Raw genomic sequence first — 12,248 nt, 5'->3', positions numbered from 1 at the left:
CCTCGAGAGCTTTCAAACAGGAGGTGTTATGGGCAAGGAACGCCATCCATCACCGTGAGTGGAATATTGATGAGCTCTCAGTGGAAACAGGCATTTCCCCCATGAGGAAATGGGTAAGGGTGCATAATGCAGCAGCACAGGGGTTCTTGAACAGAGAGGGTGATTAAATAGTGGAAGGGGCTGCTCAGGGAGGTATTGGAGTCCTCCTCACCCCTGGAGGTGTCCAAGGGATGACTGGACTGGCACTCAGTGCTCTGGGCTGATGACAAGGTGGGGATCAGACTCCAGCTGGACTCGATGATCCTGGAGACCTTTTCCAGTCTGAATGATTCTGTGGTTCTGTGACCGTGGCTGCCAGGCTCACCCCTGGTACTGGACTGTGTCTGTAGACACATTACTGTCATACTCCTGGGGATTTAATGACCAAAGCATCACTGGATTCAGAAAACCTCCCAGTATTTTCCCACAGTGTGTAGGAACTGCTATCCCCATCCCAAAACACAACTCCATCACCGTCCCCCAGGTAAGAAGCCCTCTTTGTATGTGCCAATACCACTGTTTAATTCTCGTAATGCTTTGTAAAATTGCTTTTACTTCCTAAATAAACAGCTGTAGAAAACATGTGGGCTGCTCAAGGCTCATGCTGGCTGCTCACCACATTTATGTGTGGGAAAAGAGGTTGTGAGGGGCTTTTCCTGCCCTGTGACTGGTCCCTGCAGCCCGGGGGGTTCACTGGATGTACTGGATGCTCCACAAGATCGTGGGCACTGCCTCAGCCCCCAGTAACTGCTCCCCCTGTGATGTCCCACCCTGATGGGGCAGGGAGTACCCAAGATCACTAAATGCTCATAGTGGAAAGGGACAAAAGCCAGAGGGTCCACAAAAAAAAAAAAAATCAAAGTTTTATTAGTAAATCATACACTTGTCATGAAAATTGCTGTGTTAATCCCTGACCTACTATATAAGGCCATAGCAGTGGGGTTTGGATAAAGTTTTTCCTCCCTACCCCGAGGAAAAGGAAGAAATTAATTAAAGAGGCTGGGGGAGGGGGGAGAGGGAGAGAGAGAGAAAGAAATCAATCAATCAGTCAGTCAATCACCAGTGCTGGTTCCATCATGTTGATCCTCCCGTGTTGGTCCGGCCGATGGGATGTCCAGGGTCCTGCTTGGGGGTTACCATTTTTTGGACAGGTTTCCCCACCCTGACCCTAAAGTGGTTTTCTCGATCTCCACGCAATGAGTTCTCACGCACAGTCCCTTCTTTCAGACCCTTCCGGAGGTGGCTCGGAGGCTCTGAGGGCACTGGGAGCTCTCGGTTCTCCCCATACAATCCCTGCCCGCTTCTCACCTCATTCCCGCGCTGGGCTGTGCTGATCCCCAGGAACTACAGCAAGGAGGTTTGTCCCAGAGGAGTGCTGCACTACGGTCCCTTCTCCAGCCCCACCCCGGTGTGTCACCAGCCCTTCCCGGCCGTCACTCCCGAGCTGGGACGTTCGGGACACTCACACGCATTCCTGACCCGGGATGGCCGCTCCGCCGCGGTCCGCCGCGCCGCCAGGGGGCGCTGTGTGCGGTGCCGGCCCGGCTCCTCCTCCCGGCGCGCGGTGCGTGTGGCGCGCGCGGCCCGCGGAGGGGCGGCGATGGCGGGAGGCGGCGGCGGGCCCGGAGCCGGGCCGGTGGCGCAGGGGCTGAAGGAGGCGCTGGTGGAGACGCTGACGGGGATCCTGTGCCCGGTGCAGGCGGTGCGAGCCGCCGCTGAGGAGCAGGTGAAGGTGCTGGAGGTGACGGAGGGTGAGTGAGGGCCGCGCTGAGGGGATGGGGGTCCCCAGGCTGCCGCCGCAGCCGTTCCCGGTACCGGCGCCTCATGGCTGTCTTGGCCTCGGCCGAAACCTCCAGCCTCTTCGCTCGGGCCGGCGGGAGCAGGCGGCTGAGGCTGGTTTCCTGCTGGCTGTCGGTGTGTGCCCGATGTCTCACAGGGAATCACAGTCTGTTTGGGGCTGAAGGGGACCTCTGGAGATCATTCAGTCCAAGCCCCTGCCCAGGCAGGGTCCCCTGGAGCAGGTGGCACAGGGACACGTCCCGGTGGGTTTGGAAGGTCTCCAGAGAGTGACCTCCCTCGGGAGCTGTTCCAGTGCTCTGCCTCCTCCCCAGTGTAAAGAAGTTCTTTCTCATGTTGAGGTGGAACTTCTTGTGGTTTAGTTTGTGGCCATTGCTCCTCGTCCTGTCGCTGGGCACCAATGAAGAGACTCTGGCACCAACCTCTTGGCACTTGCCTTGGAGGTGCTTGTATGGGTTGGTGAGATTTCCCTCTCAGTCTTCTCTAGACTAAACAAACCCACAATCTCTGCTCATCAGAGAGATGCTCTAGACCCCTCATCATCTCTGTGGCCTCGCTGGACCCACTCCAGTAGCTCCTTGCCTTTCTCTGGAGCGGCCCTGCCCCGCTGCAGGGCTCGGTTCCCGGAGGGATGGGGTGGCTCCTGCCTGCAGTGGGGTCACGGTGGGGTGTGTTCAGGGCAGTGCTCTGGTCGGTGGGGCAGGAGGGCTGTGGCTGTGAGTGGTTCTGGGATGGTGTGTGAGAACTGGGCACCAAGGAGCACTCTGAGCTCACCTGGGGTAGGACCTGGAGGGACCAGGGTGGTGAAGCAGTAGGACTGTTGCTCTGGAGGCCTTGTTCCACCTCTGCTGGAGTTTCCAGGGTTGCTCAGATGAGGGTCATGGAGAGTCCTCCTGTCTGCAGACCCTGTCCTGCTCCCACAGGGATCCCCTCCACCTCCGGATGTGTGTCCTTGTGTGTGTCCATGTCCTGCAGGTTGTCATCTGTACAGTGTGTGTTTGAGGTTGCGTGTGGTCAGAATGTAGCTGTGCCCTCATCCAGTGTGAAACTCCAGTGCTAGGGCTCCATTGTCTGCTATGGAGAGCTCAGGACAGTCAGGACAGTGGAGCTGGATGGCAACTGGATTATGGGTTTGGAAGGAGAGATTTCACCCCTAGTTCAAGCAGTGTCTCTTAGTCATTCCATTACTTCTTTGGCTTTTTGTGGTGGCACTAAGTTAGTTCATGCACTGGCTGTTTTTTCTGTGTGGAAGCTACATTTTAAAACCTATTAATGCTAACATTTTATTTTACTTCAGCCCAAATGACTGGAGTCTGTAGAAACCGCTGGAAGATTTGCAGATGATCTGCTGTGATGGGAGCTGGAGAGTGCAGCACTGCAATCCTGGGCCTGAAGTTTTGCCTGTGGCCTGGCGGCTTGATGGCCTGGAAATTCCTGGCAATTTTGCCTTACCTTTAGTCTGATTGTGCTAATCTGAAGGTGTTTTGTGAAGTATTTTGTGATCTCCTTCTGCTCCTGAACTTCAGCTTAGAAGTGTAACCAGAGACAGTTTGTGGTACAAAGAAGGAAAGTGTAAGGGTGAAACAGGGTCAAGAGTGATGTTGTGATTGTGCTGCTCTGGGAGTGAAGGAAGGCAAATTGTTGGATAAAATTATTGTTGTGCATTCCTGTAATGTGCTTGTACCACACTCAGTGTGGCTCTTCTTGGCATTACCAGAAATTCTGTGTGTTGCCCCCACAGCTCTCAGAGTTCTATTGAGTGATTTGATGGCATTGCAGCAGCACAAGTATGGAGGGAGGTTCATTGACTGTAGAGCCTTGGCCTTCACAGCTCCTACTTCAGTGGCAACTTTTCCACAAAGCGTCTGAACCTTTCCACAATCTGTTTGGGTGACAGATTTCCAGAGAAGAATGTTTTCTGAGGACTCTGGGCAATGGATGTCGGATGTCCTTTGAGAGCCCAGGACTGCAGAATTGCATTTAGTGGATGTTAGGGTAAGAGGAATGGAGTCACCTGCTCTTCTATTTTGTCATGGTTTTACAAATACACTGAAGTCCCCAATACGTCTCTGTGGTTGTAGAGTCAGAACTCTGAGGTCTGGTGCAGGACCTGTCCCTGTGACCTGGAGGAGGCTGCAGGACACCTGCACAAGCAGTTTGCAGGTGACACCAAACTGGAGAGGAGGCGGTTGATGTCCTGAGGGCAGGGCTGCCACTCAGAGAGCCCTGCAGCAACAGAGTCAGAGGGATTCAGCAAGGACAGATGGCACATTCTGCTCCTGGGACAGGAGAACCCATTGCTGGGATGTGGGTCAGGCACCGCCTGGCTGGGGAGCAGCTTTGTGACAAAGGGCCAGGAAATGCCAGTGGCCAGTGAGCTGGACAGGGCCAGCAGTGTGCCCTGGAGGCCACCTGCATCCCAGGCTGTTGGAGGCAGTGATCAACCCTCTAGTCAGTGCTTGTTAGACCACACCTGGAATACCTGGCATGGGTACGAGGCGCACAGCAGCAAGGGGGAGTGAGTTCAGCAAAGGGTTGTCAGTTTGGCGGGGGAATTACAGCCACATGAGGTGGTGCTGGGGTTAAGGACTTTTCCACTGTGGAAGCAAGAGGGTTTTGGGGTGGGTCTGACAGCAGCTTCTGGTAACTATGAGGAGGTTGTCAAGACACTGAGAGGTGAGAGAGTATGAAGGATAAATGGGCACAAACCCAAAACAAGAGGTTCTGACTAGATATAAAGAGCTTTTAAGCAGATTGGGTGTAAAAGCTGTTTTGTTTCCATCCTTGAGTTATCTCCAAGATCTGCCTAGAAAATCTGAGCACCCTGATCTGATGCTGCAGATTCTGCTTTGATCATGGGGGTTAGACTGGAAACCTCCCAAGGTCTCTTTCAGGGAATTATTTTGCACACCTTTGATTCCTCCTGTCTTGTCCCAGTCAAGCAGCATGGGAAGAAAAAGCTGTATTCTCCTTTCTGTGCTGTCTTTGCTATGGAGAAGCTTGCAAAAATGGAAGAGGAGGAGATGCAGGAATCTGGTGCATGCCAGCACCATATTATTGAGGTAGAGAAGTGTAGATCGTGTTGTGTCACAAGTACTTCAAAAGAGCAAAAGATGTATCATTAAGCAGCATGAAGAAGATGCTGAAGTAGAAGTGAAGGCAGTGGGAAGGAGCACCAGTGTTGGCACTTTTAATGCAAAACAAATGAAAGTAGGGCAAAAGGAGATTGAGGAAGAACTAGTTGAAGACATGAAAACTTACAGTGCTTTCAAATGTTGCAGAAGCAGAAAACGTTTCAGGGGTGTTCAAAGCCAGCCAGTGACTGACCTGGGAAGGTACATTCAGTACAGAAAGACTGCAGAAGAGCCAAATGCCTTGTGCTGCTGTTGAATTGACTTGTGACATTGAAGGGCCTGTAGAGGAGACACGTTGGGGAATCCACATTAGGTTGAAGCCTCAGTAGAAGCAGTTTCACTTACCAGTTTGCCATAAACAGCAGGTGCTAAAGAATGGATCTCCAGAGTTTAGAGGGACTCAAATATTCAGTTACTGTGGGCTGTAAAACTTGCCACTTAGGGACGAGCTAAATCTTAAGTTGGTAATCATGGGACAGCCTTTAGTGAGGGCTCCAAGTTGGGGAGCAGCAGGGGCAGGTACAGCAGAGTGGGTGTGGGTTTTGCACTGCCTGTTACAGTTAAAATTCAGCAGTTGAAAAGGTGAGAGACTGGCACATGAAATTGCTGTGGCAGAAGAACTGTTTGAAGGAGTCCTGGGACTCTCCAAAAGCTCTTTGAAGGTTCACTTGCTGCAACTTTTTGAAGAAGCTGAGCTGCTGAGCACAGCTCCTGACTGGCAGGGTCAGGAGTCTCAGGTGAAGCTGGACTGCTCAGCACATCTGCAAATGATGTGGAACGGAATGAATAGTGGTGGGACAAAGTTGCTGATAGTGTTGCTCAGTCTGGCCGGTATGAGAACCACTGGCACAAATTACAGGATGATTTCACAAGGTGTGTTGAGTGCGAACACAGGAGGTGTAGGTCAGTGTTGGTCAGCAGAGTAGTGTTGGGGGAGGGAGACACAGCTCAGTTAATGCCCTAAAAAGTTATAGGCGGTCCTAACTATTGTCCTTGGGAGAAGAAATCCTATTGTCTGTGTGGAGAGTTCCCTGAAAATACCCATTCACTGCTCTGTCATGCTCCAATAAGCCAAATGGACCGTTAAGGAGGGAACAGAGAACAAAGCGGGACATAAATTCCTCATGCTTCCCCAGCCAGTGCTGCATGCATTACTGGCCTGCTGCTCTGGGGGGGATCCAGCAGGGCAGTAGAAAGACAGCACAGACACTCACAGAAGTGGGGAGAAGCTTCTGTTCTCAAAGGACCTAATCTATTGACTTTTTCTGCCTGGGAAGGGGTTAGCAGAGATGGAGGCCCTGAAATAATAAACTACAGAGAAGGTGAGTGAGGAGGGATTGTTTGTGACTTCTCATAAAACTGAGATCACTGAGTGACTTCTCATAAAACTGAGAGTCATGGAATATCCTGGGCTGTTAGGGAAAATTAATTTGAAACAAGCAAAATTAGGCTGTTGCCCCAGTGTGCAAACTATGGAATTCAACCTTGCTGGATGTTAGAAGCAGAAATGGTTTAAAAATTATTTAACTTTCCTTGAGGAAAAAACTCATCAAGAGCCATTGAAACAGTGGTTGGATATAACACCCACTTCAGGAGGTTCCTAATGCCGACATTTCCTTGGGGGTGTTGGAGCAGCATTGCTCTGCCCCCACCACTTTTCCTAAGCTGCTCACAAGTTGTGTTGTATAATGTGGTTAAGCCAATGCAGCTGTTTGCTCTCCTGTGTGATGTATGCTACCCTGTCTTCCAGGCAGATTTTAGCCAGGTCAGGATGGTTCAGGTGTTCAGAGGATGCAGTTGAGCTCCCTGAAGCAGGTTGACAGTGGATCTGGCTGGTGCTACTTAGGGAGAACAGGCTGAACTGTTCAAGGGGAGTCTCCTGTCTGATACCATACAGGGCTTTGAAGGAACATGGGATGTCTCCTCTGGATTAAGGATGTGGTGGCAGTTTCTTCCTGCCATGTCACCCTTTGGCAATTGCCAGATGTCCTCAGCAACTCAGTCTCTCGCCTGCTTCTGCATCTTCTCTCTGCTGACGAAACAGGCACCACTTGGCAGCTTGGGGATGGGAGACGCATTAATGTCAGTCTCTGGAAAGAGGAGAGTTCACCTGGTGACCTTTGCTGTCTCTAGATTTTAGTGGAACATAAATAAAAGCAATGCTTGAGACTGCAGGGGGAAGGCAGAGAGATGAGAGCTGCAGGCTGTGTAGTGGTGCTGCTGTGAGTGTGTTTAACTTAGCTTGACTGTGCTATCAATGTGTTGCTGGTGAAGTGGGGTTTTTATTCCTTTTATCTGGTCCATCCAGGTAGCACCAGGCACCACCCTGGTGGAGTACATGTGTGCACTACTGCCAGTGTCATAAGGATAATTACCCGCTGTGGAAAAATGATCTCTTCCTCTAGTCTTACTGTGTTGGAGAGCATGTGTGGAAGCCAAGTCATCTCATGGAATGTGAGAGCAGGGCAGTGGCACTCTGAAGGGGGTTTATATCCAGCAGGAGGACTCGTACTTCTGAGAGTCACAGATTGTTCTGAGTTGGAATGGACCCACAAGGATCATGGAGTCCAAATCTGTTGAATAGCTTTCACCCTATGGAGAGGAACAGTGTCTGCCATACAATCCTCTAAATTCTGCAGATGAAGAAGTTTAATGCCAGCTTCTCAGACATTGGAAAACACTGTTCCCTGCTTGCCTGTTAGATACCAGGTTTGATGTATTGTGGTGACAATAGTAAGTCTCTGAGCTATCGGCTCTTGTGCTCTGGAAATGTGGTGGTGAGAGATGAATGGCTCCAGGCAGGAGAATTGCCTTTCTTTTGCCTGTCTACCTTAGGTGTTTGTGTCCCTGCAGGTAGAAAAGGCATTCATAAGGCCATCTTCTGCATGGCCTATGTTGTGACACCCTGTGTGTGAAAAGGTGCCTTCAGTTCTGTCCTTTGCAAGGTGGTTGCCAGAAGCTGAGATGTGCAGGTGGCCCTGAAGATGGTGCTGACCCTGGCAGATTGATTCCTGTTACAGTCTGGGCATGCTGACCCTCTTCAAAGGTCCCTGTCCATCTTGTTTGAGACTAGTCCTGTCTAGGAGACAACTGGTGTTTTGACTTTAACGTGATTTCAGATTAGAAGATTGGCTTTATGGGTCTTATAAGTGTTCTTTCACTGTCTACTCTTCCAGTGCAGGTGGCTCAGCACGCTCTAGAACTCATTTGATGCTCTAGAACTCACTGATTCTCTGATGATATTTTCATTATACAGTTTGCTGTCCATTTGTAGCAGGAGAACAGCTATAGGTACCATGATAGCACAAAACGTGTAGCATCACTTGTGCTTCCCTCATTCAGCATTTTGCTTATGGTCAGCTACTTGCCAACAGAACTGCTTTAATATGGCTTTGAGAGGGATCTCAGTGTTGCATCAGGTACTCTGTAAATACATGATTTTATGCCATAAATGTGAGCATTGTTTGGAAGGAGGGATTCTGGAGAATATACTGACATGACCACAACGTATTGTTGTATGGTCCTCTCTTGGCTGTAACTTGAATTGTAGTAGAACAGGTGATGGGCACAAATGCATGGAAGTCCTGTGGGTGGATTGAGCTGAATTTTTAACAGGAGTAAACTTTTACATTGAACTGATTTGTAACAGGGAAATTGAAACAAGAAATGGCCACATTGCAGCATATGACACTGCCTGTCAGGAAGAAAGGTTATTCACAACAGGAAATGCTGGTGTTTGCTTTGTGCAATGCTGCAGATATGTTGAGTGTGGCTAGAATATGTGAAGAAGGAATTTCAAAGGAGATCCTTAAAACCAGCACAGCTGCTGGAGAAGACTGATCTCAATCTTTCTATCCTTTGCTGAGAAATGAGGAAAATATGGATGCAGTTTTAGGGGTGTGCTAACAAAAGGAGTGCTTTTGGAGTAGTTCTTGAGTGTTGTGATGGAGGATGAAGAAGTTCCTCGAAGCAGCACATTTGTAGAGTGTCAGAACTCTGGCTAAGCATTAGATTCTTGCTTGGTATTTTCTCCTTTTCTGTCTGCAGATCTCCATCCTGTTCTGTGCTGGTCTTATCTCGTGGCTGGCCCTGCTTTGAGCAGGAGGTTGGACTGCGTGATCTCCTAAGGTCCCTTTCAACCTAAGTTGCTTTATGATGATAAAGTTGTTGAAAGCCAGTCCTGTGGAAAACATCTGTGCCTGTGTGGCTGCGGATCGTGATGCACAAGGGTGGGCGAGTGTTGGGTAAAGGAACTCAGTTTCTGGTGCTGCTGTGGTGGTGGTGAGATCTGGCCTCTGCAGAACAAGTGTTGCTTTAGTTTGGGGTGTCAGTGGCCATGGGGCCACCTGGGTTCACCAAGACTGGCTGCAGCAGCTGCCACAGCCCCTTCCTTCACCTTGCCCTGTCTCTGCCCTCAGCAGAGACAATGAAAGGGACCTGTAGCAGCTCCTGAACCAACTCTGCATGGATGTGCTGAGCTGGACTTGGGCAGTGCTGACCCACTTCAACAAGGCAGGTAGGTGCAAAGATTCAGTAGAAAGTTCTGCTCATTTATTCCTTCCTGCTTGCTTACTACTAATTTTTGGGTTCATCTGGCTTAGTTTCTCAAAAAAGCTGGGAGTGGTTATGTAAACTGGTTACATGGTAGATAGAGCTTGTTGTGAAGGAGTTTGATTTTATTAATATTGAGGTTAATGAAGAAGAGAAGCAGAGCTGGGATAAAATGTGTTCGCTAAGTGCTCTCTATGCCAGGCCCTTCATTAAAAGCTTCTAATCTTTGGGGTTTACAGACTTTGTCTTGGGGAGAAGACTTGGTGTTTCTGGTATCTTGAATCTACAAAATACAAGTGAACGAAATGCCTGTTAAGGTCTATTTGAACTGCATTTACCCATGATGAAGATAAAAGTTTCCAGTCAACTGGGAGAAAAAACAATAATAAACCAATTCTTTGGGAAAAGAGGAGTCAATGAGCTGTGCAAGGATCAGTCCCTGGAAAGATTCTTGGAGCAGCTCATTAAACAGCTTGTCAGTGTCTATTACATAATAAGATAAATAGTTGCTACACAACTAGTACTGTTTTATATGATCTGTTCTTGATAAATCCATCTGATTTTGGTTTGACAGGAGAGCTGGCTTATTGCTTAGACAAGTGCTAGGTATGAATAATCGTGAGTTCAGCAGGATTCCTGATAGGAATTTGCCACAATGGTAATTTATCAGTTAAGAAAATACAGTTTTGTGATATTTTAAGCAGCACATAGGGCTGAAAACCTATGTGTAGGGGGGCTGTCAGTGGCTCATTATCAGACCCAAGGGGGTTTTATGACAGAACTCTTGGTCATTGCAGCAGTGAGTACATGTCTGGTGTCCCAACGATTGCACTGCAGTCTGCCTGGGGAGCAGAACTAAGGTGTTGGAAAATAGAGAAACTAAATATTGTAAATCACAGGCAGAGCACTGTGTGCAGAGGGAATACATCAAATGCATTAATGTAAACAAATTAACAATTTTGGAATAGAGTACTGAGTTGTAGCTGCATGAAGCCATTGCAATTACTCTGGCTTCCTTTATACCTATTTTTACCCTTTTTACATTTCGATTTATACTCTTTATACCCTTCCAACTTACTCTTTAAAGATGGAGCTGAAATGCAGTGCCATACTTGAGCATGGAAATTGCAGATAGCACATAGAATAATTACCGCTTCAGTTAAGAGAAGTATTATGTTAAGTACATCTTGGAATGGGGCTCCCTGCTTTCACAGCTGGGATAAGAGGGTTATTTTCCTCTTTCTTAAATGCATGATCTATGAAGAAAGGGTAAAGGAACTGGGCATGTTCACTGTGTGCTTGGGAAAGCGAGAAGCAATTATCTCCCAACCCAGAAAAGCCTCTTAGCAGTGAGGTGGGTATTAGCAGACACTCGATAACAGTCTGTGAAGCACTCAGATGTGCTGCTGAGGGAAGCTGCAGAACTCCTTTTGAGAAGACTTTTCAGTCTGTTTTTGTCAGAGATGCTGTCAGCACGTTTAGCCTGTCTGCAGGAGGCAGTGTGCTGACAGGACCCCAGGGCATAACTTCTACTCCTTAGCTTCTAAGAACTAAAACATCACAAATACGTTCTTAAGCAGACTAGTGAAATTAAATGAAGGATTTAGGACAGTTATCAGCTGTCTGGAACTTAAAATTGCAATTTTAAGCACATTTATTGAGTTGTATGGATTTACCATACCAGAACAGCTGTTCTTCCTGCCTTTTATTTCCTGTGCTCAGCATCAACAGAGTTGTTGCAAGTGTTTGAATTTTGCCTTTGTCACAGAGCTTGCCTGGCAGGAAGCCACAAGAAGAATCTGGACAGATTCTTTGCTGGAGATGGTCCTGCAGCCCAAAGGATTGTCCAGGCAGTCCTGGTGTCGCTGTGCTGAGCAGGGTTTGCTCGGGAAGGCGTTCAGTGTGTCCTGGGCAGTCAGCAGGGGTGAGCTGGGGCAGCTGAAGCAATGCCTCTGCATCCCTGTGGATGAACCCAGGCTGTCCAGAAAGGGACTGCTGACTGCCAGTCTGCTGCTGTCTTCCTCCATCCTGGATCTTTTCCATGCATCTTGCCTGTAGAACTTGAGTAATGATGGTACATTGGAAATCAGATTTTTATATATAATTTTAGAGTTTTAAATAATTTGCTTGTTATTAGCCTGCATCGCAAAATTTTTTGACCACAAGAGAAGGAAATAAGATGCCAAGATAATAAATGAAGTTTTTGTGGAGAGCACAGAAGAGAATTAATGCCCATGATTCATTTGAGTAGCTGTGCTTTGGAATTGCCTTTTCCTTCCCGCGTATGAGTCACTCTCTTGGTATGATGTCTTTCCAAAAATCTTGATGACTTTTGCTGTGTAGCAATAAAAGTTACAATACCAATGTCTGGATTTTTTTTCCTTGCAGAATTTGGTGTTCATTTAGCAGAACTGACTGTGGATCCTCAGGGAGCTCTGGCCATCCGGCAGGTGAGTTTGTCTGGAACTGCAGGAAGAATTTTCATGGTAATTTGCTGGATTTTTAAAATATTCTTCCATGTTTCTAGGTAAAAAATTGGAAGTAGCTTTCTGTTATTGTTTGTCCACGTACTTTTAAATTTCTCTAGAGTCTTTTTCTTTCAACATTATTCAGGTGTTATACTCCCACATTTTTTGAAAATAACTGCTTTTTGGACTTAATAAACCTAGTCCTGAGACAATACTGTACTGGGAATGGATACAGCTTAGGAGGTGGGTGGCTGACATC

At 48.1% G+C, this 12,248-nt stretch overlaps 1 protein-coding gene across 1 annotated transcript in view; it reads left to right on the top strand.

Annotated features, from left to right (window-relative positions):
• Positions 1–1,604: 1,604 nt before the first annotated feature.
• The window catches only part of IPO9 (importin 9), a 38,466-nt gene continuing 27,822 nt past the window's right edge, over positions 1,605–12,248 (top strand). The window contains exons 1-2 of the mRNA XM_085083076.1: positions 1,605–1,790; positions 11,910–11,971. Of these exons, the coding sequence (XP_084939202.1) occupies positions 1,640–1,790; positions 11,910–11,971 (213 nt within the window). The 5' untranslated portion in view covers positions 1,605–1,639. The remainder of the gene's footprint in view (positions 1,791–11,909; positions 11,972–12,248) is intronic.

The sequence above is a fragment of the Lichenostomus cassidix genome, chromosome 26, assembly GCF_008360975.1.
Source record: "Lichenostomus cassidix isolate B80296 chromosome 26, HeHo_3.0, whole genome shotgun sequence".
Taxonomy (NCBI): domain Eukaryota; kingdom Metazoa; phylum Chordata; class Aves; order Passeriformes; family Meliphagidae; genus Lichenostomus; species Lichenostomus cassidix.
Note: the sequence above shows the minus strand (reverse complement) of the source record. Positions and strands in the feature narration are given on the sequence as shown.